The sequence below is a fragment of the Nanorana parkeri genome, unplaced genomic scaffold, assembly GCF_000935625.1.
Source record: "Nanorana parkeri isolate BGI_ZX_2015 unplaced genomic scaffold, ASM93562v1 scaffold137, whole genome shotgun sequence".
In the NCBI taxonomy this organism is placed as follows: Eukaryota; Metazoa; Chordata; class Amphibia; order Anura; family Dicroglossidae; genus Nanorana; species Nanorana parkeri.
The window spans coordinates 1,283,667-1,308,023 of NW_017306405.1; the positions used below are offsets into that span (position 1 = coordinate 1,283,667).

Genomic DNA, 24,357 nt, shown 5'->3' on the forward strand with positions numbered 1-24,357 from the left:
GCCTTCCTGCACACAGTTCCAGCTGCCAATGAAGAAACATCAAAACTCAGTTAAAGAAAATGCAACTTCGTTTACAACAAATAGAAACATTCTTTTTATTGCAAGTCCTAAAATCTGTAGTCTGTTGAATATATTCAGCTTTAAAAACTATTGTTTTCAGGTGGAATGGCCCAAGATGGACCTCTGTTTTATTCTGTCAACACCTTCCCTTATTTAGATAAAACAATCTGTTCTATATAAGTTTGTGCAAAAAAATAACTCTAAGCTTTAAAAAAAATCAGAACTAGATTTGGTTTTATTTGATGTAATTAATGCTTTTCCTTTAAGTAAGCCCTGGACATTACTAGACACTCTCTCTTGCCAGTGAAAAGCTACATGTGAAACCGTACAAGCTGATCATGATAGTCTACCTGTCATCCATATAAATTAAAGGCAGCCATGATTAGAAGAAATAACAAAAGGTGTCTCACAGGCTACACTCTTTGAAAAACAAAATACATATATTTACACTGAATCCACAAGACTTTAAGATAATCATCTTTATTTTATGTGTGTGACTAATATTTCAATCTTAATGAACTCAGCTGAAAAACCACACTTTTTTAAACAGGATCCTATTTCTTAAAGAAGAACTATGAGGTGAGTGAAAATCACTCAGCCTCCTAGTTCAAGCCGACGTGCGACAATGAAACTGTCACAGGTCGGCTCAATAGATGGGGAAGTGAGCGAACACATGCCGTCGCTCGCTCACTTCTCGGTCATCTCCCTGCAGTGACTGTCACGTCTCCACCCCCCTCCGATCCTCCAGCGCTGACAGGCGGAAGGGACAGGGGGAGGGTTCAGCTGGCTCTGCCTCTAGATAGGCAGAGCCGGCTGTCAATCACGCAGCTGGGTGGATCCAGACAGTAATGTCGTGATCCATCCCGGCTGCGGCGGTTTCAGTATACTGCGAGCTGTAGCTCGCGGTATACTGAGCTTTGGGTCATGGGAGGACGATAGTTTGTGTCCTCCTGTGACCCTGGGGAGAACTATGGGGAAAAACACTTACCCCATAGTTCTCCTTAAAGCCCGTGACACACAGCAAAGCAAACCGTCAGTCACGGAGGTTCGCATGCAGTGTGTGAGCCAGATGAAGGACCACATCTTCAGGCAATCGGCTCATGTGTAACAACCGAATGGACTTCGCATCGTGACGTGCGGGTTTATGCGCACAAGCCGATTGGCTGAAGATGACATCTTTCATCTCAGCACGCTCAGCTATTCAAGCTGACGTGTCGGAATGAAAATTACATAACACACTGCACGCCAAGACAGCGTGCCGCTGCTTTGCGTGCAGTTTGTCACAGCCTTCATGTGTAAGTTTTCTGAATCTTTTTAAACTTCATGTCAGTTATATGCCTGGTAGGAAATTATACCTGCAATGCATTTTCTTCCAATGCGCTAAGAGGGAGGGTCTATCTGCTACAGTCAAACAATCAGTCCCCTATTAATGTAATGAGAAAAACATTGTTGGAAAATGCAGTAAGCCAATTACATGAACAAGAAACACATACAGGGTAAAGAACATCCTGCACTTAAGTGAAACTATGGGCAAAACCAAAACATAAAACGCCCCCTAATAGTTTTATTACCGGTTGATCCTGCAAGTACCGTATATACTCGAGTATAAGCCGTCCCGAATATAAGTCGAGGTACCTAATTTTACCAAAAAAAACTGGTAAAAAGTATTGACCCGAATATAAGCGAGGGTGGGAAATGAGGCAGCTACTGGTAGATAGATACCAATAAAATTACATTAATATTTATTTAAAAGAAAAATAACCTAGCTCTGTAAGTGGAAAAGGGGGTACAGGGCTACATATCATGTACTACGGATCATTTAACCCATTCATATTAGCAGAGGATAATTGTAAATCTATTGTTCAGTGCATTCTATATGTAGTATATACAGATCCGTGATTTTCCACCCTCTATAACAGGACAAGCTTATGACAGTCCGCTTTAATTCAAATGGCTTAACCACTTCCCCAACCAGCCATTGCAGTTAAACAGCCAGTCAGGCCCCTGCATTTCAAATAGGATGTTTATTAACAAACTCAGGAGTTAAATCTTAAAAATGCATTTAAGTACCTTTACAATTAACAAAAATGTATCTTATTTGTGTATCACTCGGCTGTAGATCCTCAAATCATCTCTGAATTGGTGCCGACACTCCTTCCTTCTGGAGGGTGGCTACCTTTGTTCCCCATGGTCCCTGTGTGTGTTGTAAAGTAGCCATCGTTCCAAGCTCACTCCTGTGATGGACTACAATCTCAATACAAATTAGTAAACTGAATGTGAGATTGTAGTCCATCACGGGAGTGAGCTTAGAGTGGTGGCTACTTTACAACACATGTACATGGACATGGACATAGGGAACAGATTTGATTGAAATGTAATGCTTTGTAAGCTCTTTGCGGACCATTGCTTTTCTGTAAGAGGCAACAAAGTAAATGTATGAAAAATCTCTATATGGGCTTAATCACAGTCAGTTTATTTAATGGTAGGTGTGTACTGACTACTATTTAACATCAGTTTGAATGTGACACACACACAAACACAAATCACACAAAGATTGTAAGCTCTAACGAGCAGGACCCTTCCTAACTCTATTGTACTGAAATAGTATTGTAACTTTACTGACTTCCCTCATTTAGTAAAGCGCTGTGCTAACTGTTGGTGCTATATAATTCCTGTATATCAATAGTGGAAATCACATATGTTTCCCACCAAAAGATATCTCAATCATCATAGATCAGAAAAAATATCAATACAATAATCAAAACATATAATCTTTACACATATTAATAAAACTCGGTTACATATTCCCACAACAAAGGATACAACTATAGTAACCATCTTAATAACCTGGGGGACCCAGCTTTCATATTCGGCAAGTCCACACATACAGTATTCAAAAAGAGGTGCACTTGCTTTTAATGCATCAATAATGCAACATAGTTATAGATCTTTAGTAGGGCTGCAACTAACTATTGCAGCCCTACTGATTAGCACAATCGATTAGTTGGCCAATTACTTTTTTGATTAAAACTTAAATACCGTCCTTAATTTAAAATAAAATACACAAATTGAGTGTTACAAACATAAAAGTTTACTTCAGAATAAACCTGCATGCACAATATTTTGCTATCGCACTGCACTGGAACTCACGGCATTGCAGTACCACGAATAGTGCGCATACTGGTGCGGGCGATCACACTTGTGGACGGGAGGCACGTTTGGGGTGCCTTTGAACACGAAACGCCCCGCGAAAAAAAACTTTGCTCCTAACTTAAGCTGGTTCCTGGATTCAAACTTGCCATGCCCTGATCTATGCTCATGTAAGTGAACGCAATGTCATTCGAATTTGTAGCATTTGCAAACCCACTTTTTCTATTTTTTTTTACTATTTAGAAAAACTAAGCAGCTACCAATTAAATGCTCATTTGTCCTGAAAAAAACCTAATGTAAAATAATCTAAAAAGCCCTGGGTCCCAAGTAGTTAAATAACACAGAAAGAAGGCTGTTTGGGTACACAATTGCATGACAAAGAATTTGTCAAACTTTTACAGAATAAACTGTCATTCAATTTACACATTTGCATACAGGTATGACCCAAGGTTTTGGCAGTAAGACCCCCTTTTCCCTTCCTTTAATGATATGTCACAGCAGGTGTAAAAAAAAGATCATGACATACATGAGACAAGTTTAGAAACTACCCACAAGAGGTAGGACAGATAGTTCTGCTACATTGCACTGGACTAATATTGTAGAAAATGCAATCCATCATTGGGCCAGAAACTTTTCATGTCACTGTGAAGCAAGGACACAAACTCCTAATCCATTGACAGGCTAAAGAAATGTCTGCGTCCACTATGTATGGATGACAGCTAAAGCTAAACCTTAACGAGACAAAATAGTCAACTGGTTAAATAGGTTTGTCTGACTCGCATGAGACTAGAATCAAGTATGTTGCTGTACAGAAATGTTTTCTATTCTAGTACACATACATCAAAGGCACACTAACTTAAGGTTTTCCTAAATACAGAGGTGGCTAACAGCATTTACAAACACACAAATTTTTATAAATGAGTTTACCACAAACTAGACAACCAATATGAAAGGATATTTCGTGAAGGAATTTATATGCACTACAAATGTCTTACGAAAAAGGAGAACATTCAAAATAAAAAATAAAGTTCATTTCTTAAAATAATAAAAACTAAGCTAGTGCTGTACAAAACTGGTCTAACTGCTATCTGCTGTGCAGGTTATTGTGCAAAACAGTAAACATTTCAGGCAGAAAATGGCCATCCACACCTCGACTTTCAGCCAAATTGCCAGCACCACCCCAAGAAGCCGCATGGAAAATTATTGCCCAAACAGCGCCTACATCCAATTCAGCATCTGCTGAATACAATAGTCAATAGTGGGGATTGCTCTAACCACAATGTTTAGCATGGATGGGGTAATCTATCTCCCTTGTTCAGCCTGCGGAGGAAATCAAACAGTGTATGGGCAGATTAAGGGAAAGCTTTCCAGATGCAAGTGTTATTTTTCGGTCACAAACTTGTTCCATTAAATGCATAACCTGTAAACCTGCAGTAGTATGTGACTATTTTTATGTGTGAGCTACATCTACCAACCCCTATATTCCCACAGCCAGCTGCCATCACATATTATATGGGTCTTTGGGCGACAGATAGCTGCCACTCTGCTCTTCCAGGAAGTCAGGATCTTGTATACAATAACCCCTAATTTTCTGTTTTGGGTTTTTTTTGTTTTGTTTTCCAGTGTCTAATCCTCCTGTAGGGGGAAGTATAACCCAAAGGTTTAAGAGTTGGTGTCCATCAACGAACTCCATGAAAAGTATTTTATGGTAATGACAAAAATCCTATTTTACTGCTCAGTATATCCAACCAGTGATATAACCGGATTATAACAAGTGATTAAAGAATAGCTTAGTAAAGGTCACCATAAAAAGATGGGTGGCACCATATTTTGCTTCATGCATTGCTAAATGAGAAAAAAGTTTTTGATAAGCATGTATTTTAAGCCATGAACTTTACCTTAACTAGGGAAATAAAATAAGTTAATGTGCCTTTGAAGTAGCATTAACACAAGCCTACAGCATTACCAAAAAAAAATATCGTAATTTCATTGTAATCTATTTAACCTCCAAGAATGAAAATGGTAGGATGAAAATTATACAAGGAAAGGTAAAATGAGTTAGAACCACAATGGAAAATTATTGTAGAATTTGGGATTCAGTTAGTCCCAGGTAGGCATCTTTAAGGCTTCCATACACAGGTATTTAAGATTGCCTAAGCTCCAGCTGCACCAGGCTCCTTCTGAAAAAGAGCACTACAATGCTGCTTACTCCGTTAACTGAACACCAAGGCCAACATGCCCACTGTATTCACTGGTACTACAGAACAGAGTTGAATGCAAACAAACAGGTCCTATTCATCTGCATGAATCACTGCTAAAGTAAGGACCCATGTATATGAAGGGCATGAGGACAGCGGTGTTCAATGAATTGGAAAAGCAGTTTGATCTCTGCTACACTTAGCAGTGAATTACTTGTACATAAGATACCTAGGCCAGGAGAGGATCAGGCACAACATCTTTAGGTCCTAGCTCCAATTTATATGGTAACGTGCCACTTTGGATTTGTAAAACCATAATAAGAATGTATGCATCATTATAGAACATACACATTTATGCCAAAATCTAGGATCACCGCGGCATTAAGAGTAACAGGCTTTTTTTTCTTAACACATTGGGTGGAATTTATTAATGTGTTTGCGACAGAATTTTTAGGTGCAAAGACCAAAATGTCATGCTAAGTAACCGCAAAGTTTTATTTATCTTATGTGCCTTTTTTATGTCCATAGCAACATATTTCTGTTGCCGATTCACTGCACATATTTTCCGACATTATGCAAAATTTCTCAACTGCACGGCATTTGCATCATTAAAATACCTCAAAATTTTTGCACATCTTAGAAGTGCTCCTGAGCACTTCTTAAAGTATCAAAGATAATTCGCCTTCACATCCTCAAGTCAGCTGAGCACTTCAGGACTTTTAAACTGTCCTCCAGGAAGTTTCCAGCAAGCTTGAGACAATTTAGAGACCGAGACAACTTAGAGATAATTCTCCTTATGAAGGCATTTAGGAATGAAACAAACTAGGATAATAAATCTGTCGCTATATGCGCTAGATATCAAGGATGTGACAGTTTAAAAGACACTGATGTGACCAAATTGATAAATGTCCCCCATTATATTTATCAAGAACAATGCAATCTGCTTTCTGCCTAATAAGTATTCAAAATCTCAAGAAACTGCAGTCAATCTTGCTCCTTTACGAAGGAACTAATTTGTGACAATTTAATCAGGATACGCTTGATGCTTATCAATCCAAACATATTAATATCAGGGTAATTTCCATCCAACTCATTTGACATTTCCTTGCAATTAATTCTAAGAAGATTAAGTACTTAAGTAACGTCTGATTCCGGATACTTATGGCTGGTGTGAAGGAGCACAGACTCATACTGATCTGGTCTTGTCCTTCACCCCATCAGGTAAGATGTCAATGCACATTTTACTGCACTGACATAGTCACTATATAGCAATTACATGCTAACTAGCTTTGTGTGATTGATATTTGGATGCAATCTAACAAAAAGTGCCAAAAGTGGTTATTCAGGTGGCAACAATAGGAAAAAAAAATAATTCTATAGGATAAAGTATTTTTTAAATAAAATATAGTAAATACACATAGCTTTGGTTACATAATCAACCCATAGTTCCTTCAGAAAAATAACCGTGTCATCAACATCTATTAATGCGGACCAAATCAAACTGCACCTCCAACGCAAGATATTACCAGAAGTGGCCAGCTACCACTTCACTGACTTCCCTGCAAGACTTAACTGCATTCCTAAGCAGAACCAATGATATTTTCAAAAGCACAAATGATATAACAAGTTCACTTTTAGTGGACTTTTAGTATTTAAGTATAGATTAATTTCTTGTTTGTGAACCCATCACTCACCTGTATGTCAAGTTATAAAATGAGGAGACTTTATACTGCTCGCAGGTTGCCCCATGCCATTCTCCAGCTCTGTACACTAGTCTAGACTCTAGCCACTAGTCTCCTATCTTTGTGAATGCATTTGGTGATCCCCAGAAAGTAAAGCTGTTCTAACTGATGTACAGAAATGCAGCCTGTAAACAGCGCACAAGAAAAACATAGGTCCCCGCTAGGGCACACGTGATGGGCGGTGTGCATTAAACATAAAAATGTTATGTTTATACGGTTTGCAAGTATATGTACGTGTGGCAGTCACATGTGCTCATTACCTAGAGAAGTTCTCTTCTATACTTTACAGTACAGCATGGAGACTGTTTTATACATCTTATTCACTGGAAGTTTATTTAGACAGGTTGAAAGCGCTTTCATCCACCTACTTTACCCAATACATAGTTTTCTTACTTTTAACGGTTACTAAATACACTAAAAAAAAAAAAAAGCACACTCAGGTTTCAGGGGGCAATTCTTTCACAATTTGAAAGGCAGATGGCTAGTCTGCCATCTGCCAATTTGTATTCTGATGCAACAAAATAGGATTTTTGTACTCACCGTAAAATCCTTTTCTCTCCGTTCATTGAAGGACACAGGGCAACAGATTGTAGATCCTGTATGGTAGGGGTATATCGCCACCGGCAGGAGTAGGACGCTAGGCACATAACAAAAAGACAAACTTTTGAACCTCACCGAGGAGGGCACCGGAACGATCGCCTCGAGACAAGAGGTCCGCCACCGCGCAGCGAAGGTCCGTGAGCCTCTGCGGGGAGAAGCGCGAGTTGGAAGGAAAAGAACATGTAACCAGGACGCGACACAATTCTATCTTGTAGCCCAAGGACACCGGTACCCGCACCCAGGAATCGGAGACGCGGGACAACCAGATCCGCAAACAGTCGAAGGCGCCCCGGCCAGGGGGAGGCTTGTTAAACTTACCGCCCTTCTGGGAGGCGGCCGAAAAAGCCGCTTGTGAACGGAAAAGGAAGGACCCGGCTTGCGCCACTGATCCCTCTGCTTCTTAGCCTGAGGCAGAAAGGTACTTTTCCCGCCTGTGAGATCTTTAATGATCTCATCCAGTGTAGCTCCAAACAAATGATCCCTAGTAAAAGGGAAGCTCCGTCAGAGCCTTCTTGAAAGCCCGAACAGCAGACCAGCACTTAAGCCAAAGAAGTCGGCAGAGCGTAACCGCCGACACCGACAGCTTCGACACCAGCGGAGCAGCATCCAGGGCCGAGTTACAAATATACTTCAGGCCCAGCACCAACTGGTCAGCTAACTCAATATATGCAGGAAAGGCATTCTCCTCAGCGAGACCCTGGTGCAGCATCATAGCCCGCTCCGTCAGAGTCTGAGAGACCAAAACCGGACACATAAGAGCCCCCGAAACCGAATACACGGTCCTGGACACAGCCTCCGCCTCCCTGTCAGTGGGATCCCGAAAGGAAGGTGAATTCCCAACTGGAATAAGAGTAGCCTTGTTTAGACGCGAAACCGGGGATTCACCGCGGGAGGAGTCGCCCTCTTAGTCAAGAACGACTCCTCAAAGGACAATGAACTGAAAAGCACTTGTCGGTCGCTTACACTCCTTGTAGATGAAATCATCAAAGAAAGGAATACAAGGGAAGGCCCTGGTGGAACGATTGCAATAATGCGCCCCAAACTGAACTGGAGGAAGTGCAGAAGAACTCGGGGCCCCCCAAATCCTGAGCGTCTCCCTGACAGAACGAAGCAGGGCAGAGACCAATTCGCGCTCCCGAACCATAGGGGAAGCGTTCGACTCATCCTCACTACCTGAAGCTGGCGGGGAAGAATCCCCTGGTCAGGGGGGGATGTGGCCCTCCCCCCCCCCCCCCCGAAGGGAAAGGCGACGGCAGAGCGCGCTTCCTAAGGGCCCTCTGCATCAAGGCGCGTTCAATGCGCTTCACAATGGTAGCAGAAAACACCTCTAAAGGACAAGGCAGTGCCAGCTGCACCGACCACCCCCAACGCAGCCCCCGAGGAGGGCAAGGAGATTGGGAAAGCGGCTCTGGCGTACAGGTTGCACAGAGAGGGGAACGGGAAACATTTTCCAAGGGGTGCCCACACCCCTCACATAGCCCTGTGGACGACCATGCACCGCGGTCCATGGTGCCCACCACCAGTGCACACACCAACCACCCCAGAGAGCAGACAGCGGGAGACCCCAGAGTACTCACGACCCTGTGGGTAGTGGAAAGCCACAGCAGTCCGACTCCCGGTCTCCAGATCTGTCTTCTGTGAAAAGGCAGCAGCAGGTCCGTCTCCCAGCAATCAGCCGAATAAAAGGATTCCACAGCCGGCCGCCTCTGTGTAAACCTCAAGTGACGTCACGGAAAGGGCAAGGAAGCCCTTAACCAAGATGGCGGCCGCAGCCTCCGCTAGGCCGCAAATGGAGCCGGGGACTAAATGTTCGGCCACCCGAGCACATGTGCCGAAAAAGCAGGAGACATGCGGCCTCAGCACTCCCTGCTATCAGTGCTGTGGACAGCAGCCCACCAGCCCCCCTGGAGCACTACCAGACCCAGGTAAGCCCTTGCAGCAGCAAGGCCGTATGAAGAACAGGAGGGAGGGGGAAAGAGGAGAAGCTCCCGAGGCCCTGCAGAGGATCCCAGACAGGTCAAGGGGAGCTGCAGCAGCAGATCCTCCCACACCATACGAGTAGGCTAGCCACACAGGATCTCCGCACACAAGGTCCTCACCGCACCATCCCGACCCCACATACATCAAAGCAAAGCAAAGTCCCTGCCACTGACCCTCTTCCGGGTACCGTCCTGGGGAGGCCACCCCATGGATATCCAGGCAGCCAAAGCACTGAAGATGCAGGGACGGCGGAAAAACGCCCCCGACCGTAGTCGCGGCACTGCTAGCCTGTATGGAATGCTGTGACTGGTGGGCCGAGACCCCCAGTCATATGCACCCCACCTAGACAAACCCACAGGCCACTCTGCCTAAAAAGGCAGAGTTTTCGCAGCCGACCAACCGAGGCAGAGTCTGCATGCGGTCGACGTCGCACAGGGGAGACTCCAAGGATCCACAACATCCAACCTGTCACCCTGACGACACTTGCTAGAAGGTCCAGTGAAAAAAGGACGAATCTGCGAAGAATTCAAAGGAGAAAAAATTTTGAGCTCCTTACTCCTGACGCTAGGCAAAAAAATGGAGACTTGTCTGCAGGTGGGGGGGTTGGGCCACCAGCAGGGGCCGCCCCTAGGCTGTCTTTGTCTTTTTGTTATGTGCTTAGTGTCCTTCTCCTGCAGGTGGCGATATACCCCTACCATACAGGATCTACGATCTGTTGCCCTGTGTCCTTCAATGAACGGAGAGAAAAAGGATTTTACGGTGAGTACAAAAATCCTATTTTGTTGCATCAGAATACAAACTGGCAGATGGCAGACCCATATTTTATTTACTATATTAAACATATCAAATGTTTAAACTTTTTACCATTTTAAGAAAAAAATAAGGTAATTTTGATATTGATGGCAGCAACGCCAAAAAAAAAAAAGTTCTTTTAACAACACTCTGTAAACATCTGAGAACTGAGGAGACCAGTTGGTAGAGTTTTGGGAGAGGAATGTTTTCCCATTCTTGCCTGATAAAGGACTAACTGCTCAACAGCCGTGGGTCGTCTTTGTTGTATTTTTCATTTCAAGATGCACCAAATATTTTTAATTAGTGAAAAGGTCTGGACTGCAGGCAGCCCAATTAAGCACCCAGACTCTTCTACTACGAAGAGTCATATACGCAGTATGCGATCTAGCACTGCTGAAATATGCAAGGCCTTCCCTGAAAAAGATGTCGTCTGGTTGGGAGCATATACTGCTCTAAAACCTGGATATATCTTTCAGCATTGATGGTGCCTTTGCAGATGTGCAAACTGCCCATTCCATATGCACTAATACACCCCCATACCATCAGAGATGCAGGCCTTTGAACCGAGCACTGATAAAAAGTTGTAAGGTCCCTCTCCTCTTTAGTCCAGAGAATGCGGCGCTCATGGTTGCCAAAAAGAATGTCAAATTTCGATTTATCTGACCACAGAACAGTTTTCCACTTAGCAAAAGACCATTTTAAATGAGTTTTGGCCCAGAGAAGACCATCTCTAAGATGCTCTTTTTATACCCAGTCATCTTACTGACCTGTTGCCAATCAACCTAATTAGTTGCAATATGCTCTTCCTTGTTAGTACCACTTTGCCAGCTTTTAGTTGCCACTTTTTTGAGATGTGTTGCTGCCAACAATTTCAAAACTACCTTTTTGAAGGTCAAATCTGAAAAATTTACTTGGTTGCACGTTTTACTGTTGTGTGTTTTTATATCTGTTTGATATAATAAATTGAACATGTAAGAAGAGAGAAAGGAGGTTCTTCTCTAATGAGCCCAGAAGTAGCTGCTCACTTTCTGATCAAACTCAAACCTTACCTTAAATGCATACCTGTCATTTGAACATGCATTATCCCACCCCCACCACTGAACATGCATTATCCCATATTTTCCAACCACTGTTCAGCTATCTGAAGTGAAAAAAATACACAGTATGTCTGTGTGTAGAGGAGCCTGTGACAGCTCTAGGCCTATCACCAGCACTGTTATATGGGGAAAGTCCAAAGCAATGTGTAAGCTATAAATAGAGTATCTCATTGTTTACACGGTGACTTCTCCTGCTCTTGGCAGCCTAACAAATTTGAGGGGGGAGTGAAAGGAGAAGAAAGGAGAGTGTGTAGCGCTGGGGAGAGGGGGATTAACATAGGCCTAGTTGCTTTGCACATGTTCAACTGAATTGTGAACCCTTATAATTTATCTTTATTGTGTTTCTTCAGAATGCAAGATAAAGTTACATCCTATTTAGAGCAAAGTCATAAAACTAAAATATGAAGGATTTACTTATTTGTAACATTTGCTGCCTGCTGGTGGTAAACATGAAATAACCATTTGGAGTTATTTTTCAAATTGTTCTAACTTTTTTACAGCATCCAAAGAGAGAGTTCACGATTCCACCTGAAGCTAAATGAAGTTTGGCAAGCATGGCTATAAATTCAAATCATGACATGGATTATTTCTTGTGCCTGGGTGTTTCCGATAAGAATTGGGTGGAGCTCATGAAAAGTTCCATCAAAGGTTAATTCCACCTTTCATGCCACACCCATATTTAGGGTGTAACGTGGTGCCCTTTCACAAGCCCATCCCAACCCCCTGTAAAAGGCCCCCCTCTTACCCATTCGTCCCACTGAAGTCTAATCTGGGAGGGCTGTGCATGGCTCTGCCCGCACACATTATTTTCACAGATCACCACACTTGCACTTGAAGCCCATCAATTACTTCCTCCAGCCCCATAACCATAGGTTCATACCTCAATACAGAACTGGGGCAATAGTCTGCAGGAGCCAATGGACTAATCGCAGCTGCAAAGTTTTGCAGGCTACATTGCAAATAGAGCTGCAGCTAACGATTATTTTCAAAATCGATTAGTTAGCCGATTATTAAGTTCGATTAATCGGTTAATCGGATAAACAATAAAAACAAATAAATGCACATTTTCTTTTTTAAACATGGGTGCATTTATTATATTTTCTTAAAATGGAATATGCCTTAAAAGAGAGTACAAAATGACCTGGTGCTTTAAATCCTGAAGGGAGGTATGAATGGGAACTGCAAACACATGTGGATTATAGAGTCCACTGCTGAGAATCCTCTACAGAAAGGTGGAGGGACTGAAGAACTATGGATCATGGATCCCACGTAGGTTCTACATAGGAAGGCATAAAGGTCATCAAAATTATTTGATGGCTTCTTTTACTGTGTTATACAGCATTGCTGCCAGTTTCCCATTACGATTCCTGGACCCCTCTCCTGAGTGGTATGAATTGAAGCTTGGTGTACACTGGGAACTGATTAAAGCTGAAGAATATTTTAGACATAATGCCTCAACTAAGTGGGAGGGACTTAATAGCTGATATTCTTGAAGAATGACGTAGTTCCCAGTTAGCAGCGTCACTTGACAGAGCTTTATCTAGGGGGCATGCAGCTTATTGCTGCCCGTATTCTTTGGTTCTGACATTGTGTCAGCAAGACTGTTACTACTCACCTCTTTAACCAGTTGACATCCGCGGTGTTAAACCCCCTTCCCATCCAGGCCATTTTTCAGTATTCAGCGCTGCGGTACTTTGACATTTATTCCGTCATGCAGCGCTGTACTGAAATGAATTTTATACCCTTTTTTGGGGACAGATAGAGCTTTCTTTTGGTGGTATTTATTCACCACTGGGGAGACGGGCGGACGGCAAGAGGTTAATGAATACAGATTGTAATACACAATAAAATGATTTTAAATATAAAAATGGGCCAACAGAAACCTCTGCTTCGGTCTCAAACCTGCACTTTTTTGCAGAAATGAGTAGGAAAGTAGCAGGTTTCTATGAGCAATAAGAGATATTGTTAGTACATGTTTATTACAAAAGCCCCCTTAGTCAGGGTCATGCCATGGGTGAATGTCACACAGGGAGGTGAAATGGCAGGCAGTGACGCTGAGTCTGCACTGTTACCAGGCTCTGCGTCACTGAAAAGGCACGACCACTGTGTTTGCCTGTGTGAAAGGTGCTTGGTCAGGCAGGGAGCTCAGCAATGATTTCATCAGACTCGGCTTTACTGAGCTGCACTTAGGATGGAGCATCCAATATGGACACTCCAGCCACAGTGCTACCCTTCCCACTGTGCCTCGATGACTGCTACCTGAGGAGGCCACTTCAATTGATCTCATTTGATCCTGCCCCAAGTGGGCCAGCAAGATGCTGAATTCTCATGACAAACTGCATGCAGCATTGACATAAAGGGGAGACCTGTCTCATCAGAAATAACTGATTTACTAGACTTTAAACCAAACATTTCAAAGTTCTAAACTCCAGTGCATGAAATTTTATAAATGGGGGGAAAAAATTATACATTTTAATAATCTACTAATTTATATTATGGTACTATAGTCAGTGACGTCAGAAGGAACACCAGGAGAATCACATCCCAAGCTCTTATAATTATTCCATGGTCTAAGATCTGCAGCCCAAGGCATGGAACACAGGAAGCGGAAGCATGGATTTGTGTGCTCTAATCATAGTTGGGAGTCTTTGAGAAGAGGAGATCAGATGCACAAAAGAGACATTGCTTGGTTTATTTGTTTTTTCTTAGATTAGAATAATCACAAAATTAGAAGTTTGTGAGTACAGTAAAGGGTCTTAAGGACTTCATTGTCAGTTCACAGGGGAGAAGGTCTTGCCCTATATAACCAGCATAGTGAGGAAGTAGTTTGGTTCCACATTTTCCTTCCCATCCCAACTGATTGCAATTACATTTATATTCATACTTGCAATATAATAATCGCCATAAAAAGGTAACTCTAAATCAATATTTTTCACATAGAAGGCATTACTTATTAATCTTTAGTGAGCATTTTTTTAGAATGTGTTAAGGATGCATAGCGCATTTTCTAACACACAGCTAGCTACTAAAGGAAAAATTTGCTAAGCTATAAAAGACATATAATCGTATGTAGCAGTAAGCAGTCAAATGCCCTAATTGTAATCAAAAATGTGTATGCATTTAAACCTTCCCTTTACATTTTAATATTTGTGCAATTACATTTCAAATAACCATTCCTTTTCTATAAAGGAATGATTAATCGAATCATTTCTATAAAAAGGTTTTGATTATAGAAGACACAAGTGAGGTTCCAAGGGTGACCTACCTCAATTGGTCCTACTGACATCAGCAAGTTTTTCAACTGGTTATCAGTGGTTGATGAAGAAAGCCCTTCAACTGACACAACGCAAGTCTGAGGAGTGCACTCCGCCATACGAAGGTTTTGTTTATTTGGCATCGGGTGTCCGCGGCCCATCTGTCCACCAACTCCTCTGCCTCTCCCTCGCATAATGACCTGCCAACAGCCAAATGTACAAAAGTTAGTTTGTCCTTTCACAGTGTTTACAGTTCTTAATACAAATGACAATATTTTATTACGTGTATAGCAGGAACCACCACCTAAAACTATGTGCTGTACTCAAGAGTACGGTCTCTCTGTAAAAAAATAAATAAATAGATGTGTTGATCAATAATCAGGATGGTTATCAGCAAAACTGCAACCTTACAACAAAATGACTTGAAGGCAAAGCCGCTTTGTTCAATTTGCTAAACTACAGCAAGTTCACGTTACTTACCAGTACTTGGAAATATTACAGATAGACTGTACAGCAACCTCTGTTTTTAACCTTAGTGGTGAGACAAGTTTTTTTTACATGCTAGCTTGTGAGTGTGCCAGGAAAACTTTTTGCTGTTAGACTGTACAGCAGACACACTGCTAAGTAATTTATTTTTGCCTTTGACGTGTGTCTGGTTTGTTATGTCATTCAGGAGGCAGGGAGGGAAATAATGTATTTTCAGTAAGCACATACTTGGGTAGTTATTAAAGTATTTATCATACTAACTTTTTGTGACTTAGATTTTTACAAGTTTCCCCATATCTGTTTTATGAAACGTAGAGACTTAGATTAGGCACTAGAGGCAGGGTAGATAAGCTACCACAATTACCGTATTTTGCGCTCCACAAGGCACACCAGACCATAGGACGCAGGGAGGGTAGGGTTCTGACAGCTGTAGTTAAGGAAAGCAAAAAAAGATCTAGTATGGGAGGCATTGCAATGTACCTTATTTGCAGGGCGATATCCTTGGACACTAGTTACAATCTGGGAACCTGTGGATCCTGAAAGCTGTGGATGGGGCTTTACTTGAAACTGCTGCTGCTGAGACTGTTGTTGCTGCTGAACACTTGCTTTTCCTAATGTTACTTTCCGCACTGGCCCTGTTCTTTGCTGAGGGCGTTGCTGCTGCATTAGTGGTCTCTGCTGCATCTGCGGCCTCTGCTGCTGTTGCATCTGCTGCTGTGGCATCTGCAGCCTCTGCTGCATTTGTGGCCTCAGTTGCTGCTGCATTTGTGGTCTCAGTTGCTGCTGCATTTGTGGTCTCAGTTGCTGCTGCATTTGTGGTCTCAGTTGCTGCTGCATTTGTGGTCTCAGTTGCTGCTGCATTGGAAGCCTTTGCTGAGACACAATTCTTTGCTGAGATGGGATTCTCTGCTGAGGAACCTGTGGTTGGTGACCACCTTCTGCAGGCTCCAGTGCATTGTTCTCAGCCTGTTGAAAACATTTTACCAATCATTCTTTCCATGTTACAACCAGACATTTCACTTGGATAAAAAAAAAAACCAGTGTTCATGTGTATAACACAACTTTATCTGTGATCTAAAAGCTTTTTACTGGTTTGAAAGTTAACAGTACTTTTGCTAAGCACCAGTAGTATCTAACAACCTAGCACAATGTTTTTTAAATTACCTTTTCTCTAAAAACACACCTATTGTGCATGGGGTGCCCATAAAGAATAAAACATTAAGATCTGTTTCACCACAATATCAAGTGTTGGTTTGAAAAGACATTGTACATCAAAAAGACCATGTGGGTCAGGTGCACCACAGTCCAGCACTTTGACCAAAATGCTCTGCTTATGTGTACTGAAAAAATATAACTACGGTTGAAAAGTCAAGATGCTTCTAGCAGCACATCACAGCTGAATCGTAAAGCTCTGGCATTCTGCTCCATATGTTTCATCAATCAAGGATTCCCTGGTGCAGAGGAGAAATCATTTTTCTGCTATGACTGTTCTGCAATGGTTTGAAAAATTACCCTCCACCATCCTAGAGGTTTCCCTGCTAAGGTGGGCCACTGTCTGACAAAATCCTTTCCAAGTGGGTATAAGTCTAGTAAACATTTGGGGGGTGTCAAGGGAATGTTCAGTGTTTGCAATCCCCATAGAAAACTATCTCAAAGAGCGGGTGCAATGGGAAGGTTGTTGCGGCTTCAGGGACTATGAAAACCTGAGCAAGAGATAGCAGGCTTATGGAGTAGTGTGCAACACATCAATAAGAGCCAAAACAGTCTCTAAATTTTGGAGTGATAGCAGAACACTGACTCTTCGAGGATAATCTCATCAGGTAGAGATTGGAGTAAATTAGAATCAGATATAGTCAGTGTGTCTGATGGCTCAGAAGCCACTAGCGTTGCAGGCAGATCAGCCATAGAATCTGTGGGGAAAGGCGTGGGAGTGTGCTCAATACCTCTGTAGTCAGAGCCAGTCGGTAACTAGGTGAACTGGGTTACAAGGTCTTGCGTGATTGTAGGACAGACAACGACAAGGCGGAGATTTGGCCCTAGCAAGATTTGTCTACAGTAGTCTGTCAGCATACTTTCCAGAATGCCACCATGAGTCTATCACAGCTGAACTGAACCCAATACTTTCTTCAATCTCCAGTACAGAGAATCTAGCATAGAAGCCTGAGACCATCATATGGCTTGCGTTGGAAAAGCTTGGAAAACTGGCAGAAGTATATTTGCACTAAATCCTTGATACACATCAGAAACAAGTAACCAAAATTGAAATACTGGCTTTCGGTAGAGCCAGCCTTTAAACTGGATTGGTGTTAGGAGATTATGTTGGATATACGGTATATGGTGCTCTATGGGGTTTCATTTAAGAAAAAATTCAAATAAAAAAAAAAGGAAAAGCTACACATTCAGGCTGCCTACATCACAGAAGAACATGGACATGACAGGTCAATTTTAAATAAGCAGATCAAATGTATGATTGAAAAAGATGAATTAGTTCCTGCGACAGGAAACATTAGCATAACAACGAATATGCAATCTGTTATTACTTCATACAAAAGTGTACAAGAGATGCAGCCTGTCTGTGTGTGAGAAAAATAAAGATGTTTTCAATAGCTCATAGCAGAGCATCTTTAGGATGGATGGTGTTTTTCAATGAAGATGAAGAGAGCTGCCAAGCCTTCAGTGTGTTAAGTGTTCACATACAAAGTGTTGCTGCTGTCAGGTTTCTCCAATTTGACAGATCAAATCTTATTTTCCTCCTCAAACCCCAAGAAGAGATACGGCCAACGTCAATTCGGCACTGAGCAAATTGATTAATCCCCTCAACAGAAATCACATCTCTTGATTACAACTAGGAGACGTTAAGCGGCATTATTCTGAAGTGACAACACTTGACAAATTCCCAAACCGCCTCACTCTCAGCCTATTGTCGTCGGCATTAACCCCGATGAAAAATTAATTTCCCTTATCTTCTACTAAGCCCCAAAATCCAAATCCTTCAAGCAGACTCCTCTTCTCTGTAAAGGTATTATGAAAACCTCAGAAAGATTAATTGCATGTCTTCAGGTGACATTAAATTAATTTTGGTGCCCGTGACAGACATTTGATAGTGCATATTGAGAGGACAGATAACATTGTCAGGATACACAGCAGGACACTGGAGCGATGTCCCAGGGCAGCATCTTATGAATTGTGCTGTGATAAGGCCAGTGCCTCACTGTCATTGGCGCTGTTACTGATCTTGGATCTTGCAAAGCTGACGACACGGATTTCTATGAGGTCTGACAATGCTGTGGCCTTGCAATAAACACGTTGCCTAGCCAGTCAGGAAGATGCAGTAGGAGATGTTAAGCCTTTGCCAAAAGTGGTCTCTGAACAATATATTCCAGAAACTGCATCATTTCCAGCAGCTTGACAGTTTCTAGAGATCCTAAATAGTTTACTCCGGCTAGAAAAAGAGACTTTAATCAGCCAGCTGTACAAGACAGAATAAAGGGAAATAAATGTTAAATCTATATATGGTATATGCAATATAAAAAAAATGCCTTTAGTCTTACTAGGAAAAATCCTCATACCTGGACAATTACAGATATATTCAAGAGATTTTGCTGTGAAGCCAATTCTGTAAGATAGCTGCTGAGCTAAACACTGCACATTGAAAATAATTTTAAGTGGACCTTTTCATCACTCAAAAATGAAAACATAGTGGGGCCCGCATAACCAGTTCTATCAGCCATTTAAACATGCACTCCTTTCACAAAACATACAAATAAAATAAGCAGTTTAGTGCCCCTGCCCCCAGAAATGAGGTGCCCCTCCACTACTATATCACGGCAAGTGACAGCACAAATCTTCATCACGGCTACTAACTTTATGTTTCAAATCTATTAAGTGCTGACATTCTGAAATATGGATCACTGGCATTTGAAAACAGACTGGCGTTGGCTAAGGGGCTGTTGTGCAGTGTGGCTATGAGTGAAAGGTCATCTCCTGACCTGTGTTGATCAGGACGGTCCTCTAGTTACTAGCTATAAAGAGGAGGTGATTTCATTATGTTATCTGCCAGCATTTTTTTGTCCCAGATGCTGACCCGAGAATGGATGATGCTTGAACAAAGATGGCACTGTCCACCATTGTTCATGCTCTCATTACGATGTATTGAGTAAAACCCAGGAATATCAAACTTGAAAAGTGGCCGAATTAAGACTAAGACCTGGATCAAACCTAGGTGTTTTTGAGCAGTAGAAAAAGTGCTTCAAAACGCCCAACACAAGAAATCCCATGATTTTCAATGGCCCCTGTTCATACCTTATGAGCAAAAAGCCTAACGCAGAAAAAAGTAGACGAGCTTCTTTTGGCAGTTTGCAGCTAGTTTTTCCCCTATAGACCCCAATGGAAATGCCAGGAAACGTGTAACCGAAGCATGTTGCACATTTGTGTGCGCAAAAAGTGCATAAACGTGCAAAAGAAAAGCTAGGTGAACCCGTGCGTACAAACGCGCAAAAATGATGACACCGTGGTGTGAGCAGGGGCTACATGTCCAAGGGGGCCACATTATGTCTGAGGGCCGCACCTACTTCAAGTAGCATTAAATGCTCCAGTGTTTAATTTTTTTTTAAATAAATGCATTCTTAACAACCTGGCAAACATTCCCAGTCCACATTTTCTTTATATGTAGCCACAAATACATTATTTGCTATACGCCAATGGCGGCTCCAGATTGCTCAGCGCTGCTTCCCTGAATTGCGGGTAGAGGAGTACTTCAGTTGCACTGAACACTAGGGGCAGCACAGGCTGCAGCTGCAATCAATTACTTGCAGGGAGGAAAATGGAAAGGTAAGTGGCTTGTGGCCGGGGCTATCCGTTTCATTATTCGCAAGGAGCCAGGATTCAAAGTGGCAAATCAGGAACACATACAAAAGCAAGCCACCCGAAAACAGGGAGCAGCGAAGACCGGTTTTTGAAAAATCTAAAGCAAAGCAACCATAGGCTTAAAAATAAAAGCATGGTAAAAATGCAAGAGCCGAGGTCAGCAGCACAATATGCCTTTTGCATTTGAGGGTTTAATAAAACTTTAATATAGTGCAACTGCATCTTATACATTTTAATCCCACAGAAAGGGGCCATAAAACATTTCCTGAAGTATTTAGTTGAAACTTGTGTTAGAAAGTGTAACTTCTCCATTTTAAAATAGCTAGCTGAGGGGAAACACATTTTTAACAGCACTTAGGGCCAGGGGCGTATCTGCCGCGAGGCAAACAAGGCGTTTGCCTGGAGCGGCAGATTCCCTGAGATTGATGAATAAATTTATCAAGGGGAGAGAACCAGAACGGACTCATAAGACTCAAACTGACATGTCTGAGCTAACATTACTTAGCAAACACTCATTTAACAAGAAAAAAAATAGATAGATATTATGCTAGGTCACTCAATCGCCAAGCCTTAGCCTTACATGTAAAACTTAAGGAAATAGTTGCTTGTTTATTTCATAAACTGGGGAAATTAAAACATATACCTGAAACCTCTCCCATTGACAATTTATTGTACCGTATGTGATTTTAGGAAATCAACCAACACCTGGCAATTAGGGAGTTACTGACTGAAATCCATCTGATAAACCCCTTAATGTCATCAATCTAACCAAATATTGTACAACACCTATCCAACCCGGAGAATGCTGTAAACAGATGGGCAGTGTGGATGGGGCAATTTTCATTAAATAAGGAAATTAATATTAAACAGAAAAATGCCTCCCAAAAACGAGGAGACAACATAATTTAGAAAGTGGCCTTTACATTCAGAGAATATGCTTATTCAAGCAAAGGTAATGTATTAATCAAATGGACAGATTTATGCCCAGTGGCCTTAAGGAAGAAACTCTGTAGGGGTTTTCTTTTGTCAGCAGCACAATTTTCTGCAATAATAAACAGCCACATAGATTCAACTTTTTGGACAGAAGCCGGAAAATAAATTATTAATACATTCTTGATATAGAACGGGTAATTTATACATAAAATCCTTGTTGGCGTTTACCTTCCCTGGTTCTCCTGTGGGGCCAAGTATCTTTGAAAACATATGGGTGATCAATCTAAAATGTTTGGAGAGCAGTGACATCCTCAAGTGGGGAGCACAATTAAAACACAATCTGTCTGCCAGTAAGGCTTTCCTCTACTCTCCCTACATTGGAGTCTCACTCTCTCTTGTAATCAGTTGACTGGTGATCTGTTTTGCAGGTCCTCATCTAACAGACATCCACCAAATATTGGCACATCTGCGTGCTTTTTGTCTGCTGATAAGCAAACAGAAAACCGATAAAAACCAAAAGGAGGCTCGGGAAAATATAAAACGAAGGCTTTCTATGCGAGAAATCAGTACTGCTCAATGATATATTCTGTTGACCCTTCGCGGAACTAGTAACCTTTAAAAAAGACAAAACACAACCAGACAGGGAAACATGATCGAAGCTAAAAGCTTAAAGCTAAACTCCAGGTTCAGACGAATCAAAAAAAGGGAAGTATTACATCCATAATACTTCTCTGTGCAATACAGGGGTGGACAAATTAATATGGAATCCAGGAGTCAGTCTGTACAAATCGAGAAGCCCGCAGGAGTTGTTTTTTGTTTTTTTTATTAGGAGCCGGCTTATTTAACAACTAGAGAAAACCTGAAACGTTAGGCACCAGCGGTGATGTTTAAAATTCACTTCAGTTTTGGGCACCAGTTCAAAAAAAGATGTTGTGGAACTGGAAAGAGAGCAGAGAGGAGCAACTAATCTAAGAAGAAGCATGTAGCACCTAAACTAGAAGTACTATAATATTAACTGAACTGAATTTATCCTCCCTCAAGAAGGTGTTTTTATGGGGAATATGATCGCCTTGTATAAATATATGAATACATATAGTGAACACGGTGTAAAGTTGTATACTCTTTATAGAGCGCATGTGACAGCTTTAGCAGCAGAACCCCGTGTGCAAACCTCTTCCTCTAGTTCAGGAATCAACAACTGAAAAGAGCCGAATGCCAAAGCCTTGCCTTAAAAAAACAAAAGTGTGTCAAGAGTAGCACTGTCAATTTCTGGGATTTGTCCAGAAGAGGGGTACCAGGTACAAAGGATTTATTACCCAAAGATATAGCATTCTCCAGAAAATGGGGAGAACGGGTCCAATGCCAGAAGCCGTCTACACTTGGACAGGGACGAGGGATTTCATTTTGTGGGAATTCCAGGAAAACCTGGGAAATTGCACTGTTTTGTGAAATAGCAAAAGGTGAAAAGTGAGGGGCACCTACCGGAGGAGCCAGACACAAGGGGCTAGCCTGTGGGCCAAAAGGGGATCATAAACACGCAAATGCCAGGGAGGAAAACTACGCAAAGACCTATCTGGATGTACAAACAGCCCCCACTTGTAAAAAAAAAAAAAAAGGGGAGCACCTTAGTACTGAAGGCACAGACCTCCTGTGCAGAGGCAGGAGTACACTCTGGCCACCCAAGGCATTGCTTTATCATGGTATAAAGAGTAGAGCTCAACAGATGAAGTCCTGCAAACGATATAACAGTCAGATGCTCTTTGGATGAAGTCAGCATCCCAACTGTGCAAGTCAGAGTGACCTGCACACCTGTACGCAAATCAGTCCCATGAAAGACAAACTAAAGGTGGCCGTAGCCATACATCTTACAATTATCATTCAATTTTTATTGTGCCATCCTCGAACCGTCGTTCAATTTCCGCACAACTGCCCCATCATGCACAGACCAATGTGGATTTCAATTATCGTTCCTTAGCAGAACTCACTGACCGAATTTCGATTAGCAGAACGGATTTTCGTTTGCGCATGTGCAGTGTGATATTTATGTTATGATATTTAGGTTGTGATATTTTTCATACGAAAACGCCACTAATCCATCGATTTTCGTACTATTCGAAAAAAGTTTTCTAGCCTGCCCGACAGACAAAATTCAGTCAGTTGTACAGTAATTCTGATCGTTTACTTGCCATCAACTGGCCAATTATCGTAGGAAAACCTGATTTCGTTCAGAAATTGAACGATAATCGCAAGGTGTATGGGCACCTTTAGATGGTTGTTGCAAGTCATCACAACTAAAGCACAATGCACCAGACATTTGATACACCAACACTACGAAAATGGGAGCCTACCCTAAAAGTGCAAGAATCCCTCTCAAGGGAAACTACCCATTCTGACACGGTCTTACAGATTAAGATTACTACCAACACTGGATGGAAGGCTAACTAGTCAAGTTATACTATGATTTAAAGGAGGGACTTTAGCTGACTCTCAGTAAAATCCTGAAAGGTGAGCAGACCCTCAACCAGCATAGTGGTTGGACAGATTGCTTGGAATAGAGTCCAGGTCCAGGACTCTTTAGTGTGTTTCCAGTGTGCATAGAGGAATGTCTCATAGTGGGTGTAGTAGAAAGGTCTTTGCAGCTGTAGGAGCTTAAAAGACCTGGAGTAGCAGACTGATCCTCCAGATTTAGCTAAATGCTCACTTCATCAATGAGGTTTGAAATAACCCCGTAAATCTGAGTCCACACCAGAAGATTTTGGTGCCTCTAAACAGTCTCTGCATAGATAAACTATTTGGACACAGAACCTGTGTAGGAAATGTTGTCAAGGGCAGTAGGCCTGGCTTGGTTTAACCTCTTGCCATCCGCCCGTTAAGAAAAAACGGACGGACGGCTGACTCCTATCTGCGGGTTGCCGTCGTCAGACGGCATTTTTTTCCTGCTCGCGCGCGCGCACGGGCAGGAAAGACCCGCTTGTTACTACAGCCGTTAACGGCTGTTTCACATACAACCGATCAGCGGCTCTATAGCCACTGATCGGTTGTATGGCGTGAATTTCGGAGCCCCCCCCCGCGCGATCGCGGGTGCCGCCATCTCCCCCCTCCTGACCCCTCACCTTTAATCCCGGGATCCGCTGCCCCATCAGCGGCCCGGTACCGGCTCGGGAGGGCATCAGGAGGAGGAGGGAGGGAGATCAGCTCC

General features: G+C 42.3%; 1 protein-coding gene across 1 annotated transcript in view; it reads right to left on the reverse strand.

Annotated features, from left to right (window-relative positions):
• RBM33 (RNA binding motif protein 33) overlaps positions 1-24,357 on the reverse strand; it is a 95,918-nt gene that overhangs the window by 7,035 nt on the left and 64,526 nt on the right. The window contains exons 16-17 of the mRNA XM_018554002.1: positions 15,840-16,325; positions 14,885-15,073 (exon numbers count right to left, since the gene is read on the reverse strand). Of these exons, the coding sequence (XP_018409504.1) occupies positions 14,885-15,073; positions 15,840-16,325 (675 nt within the window). The remainder of the gene's footprint in view (positions 1-14,884; positions 15,074-15,839; positions 16,326-24,357) is intronic.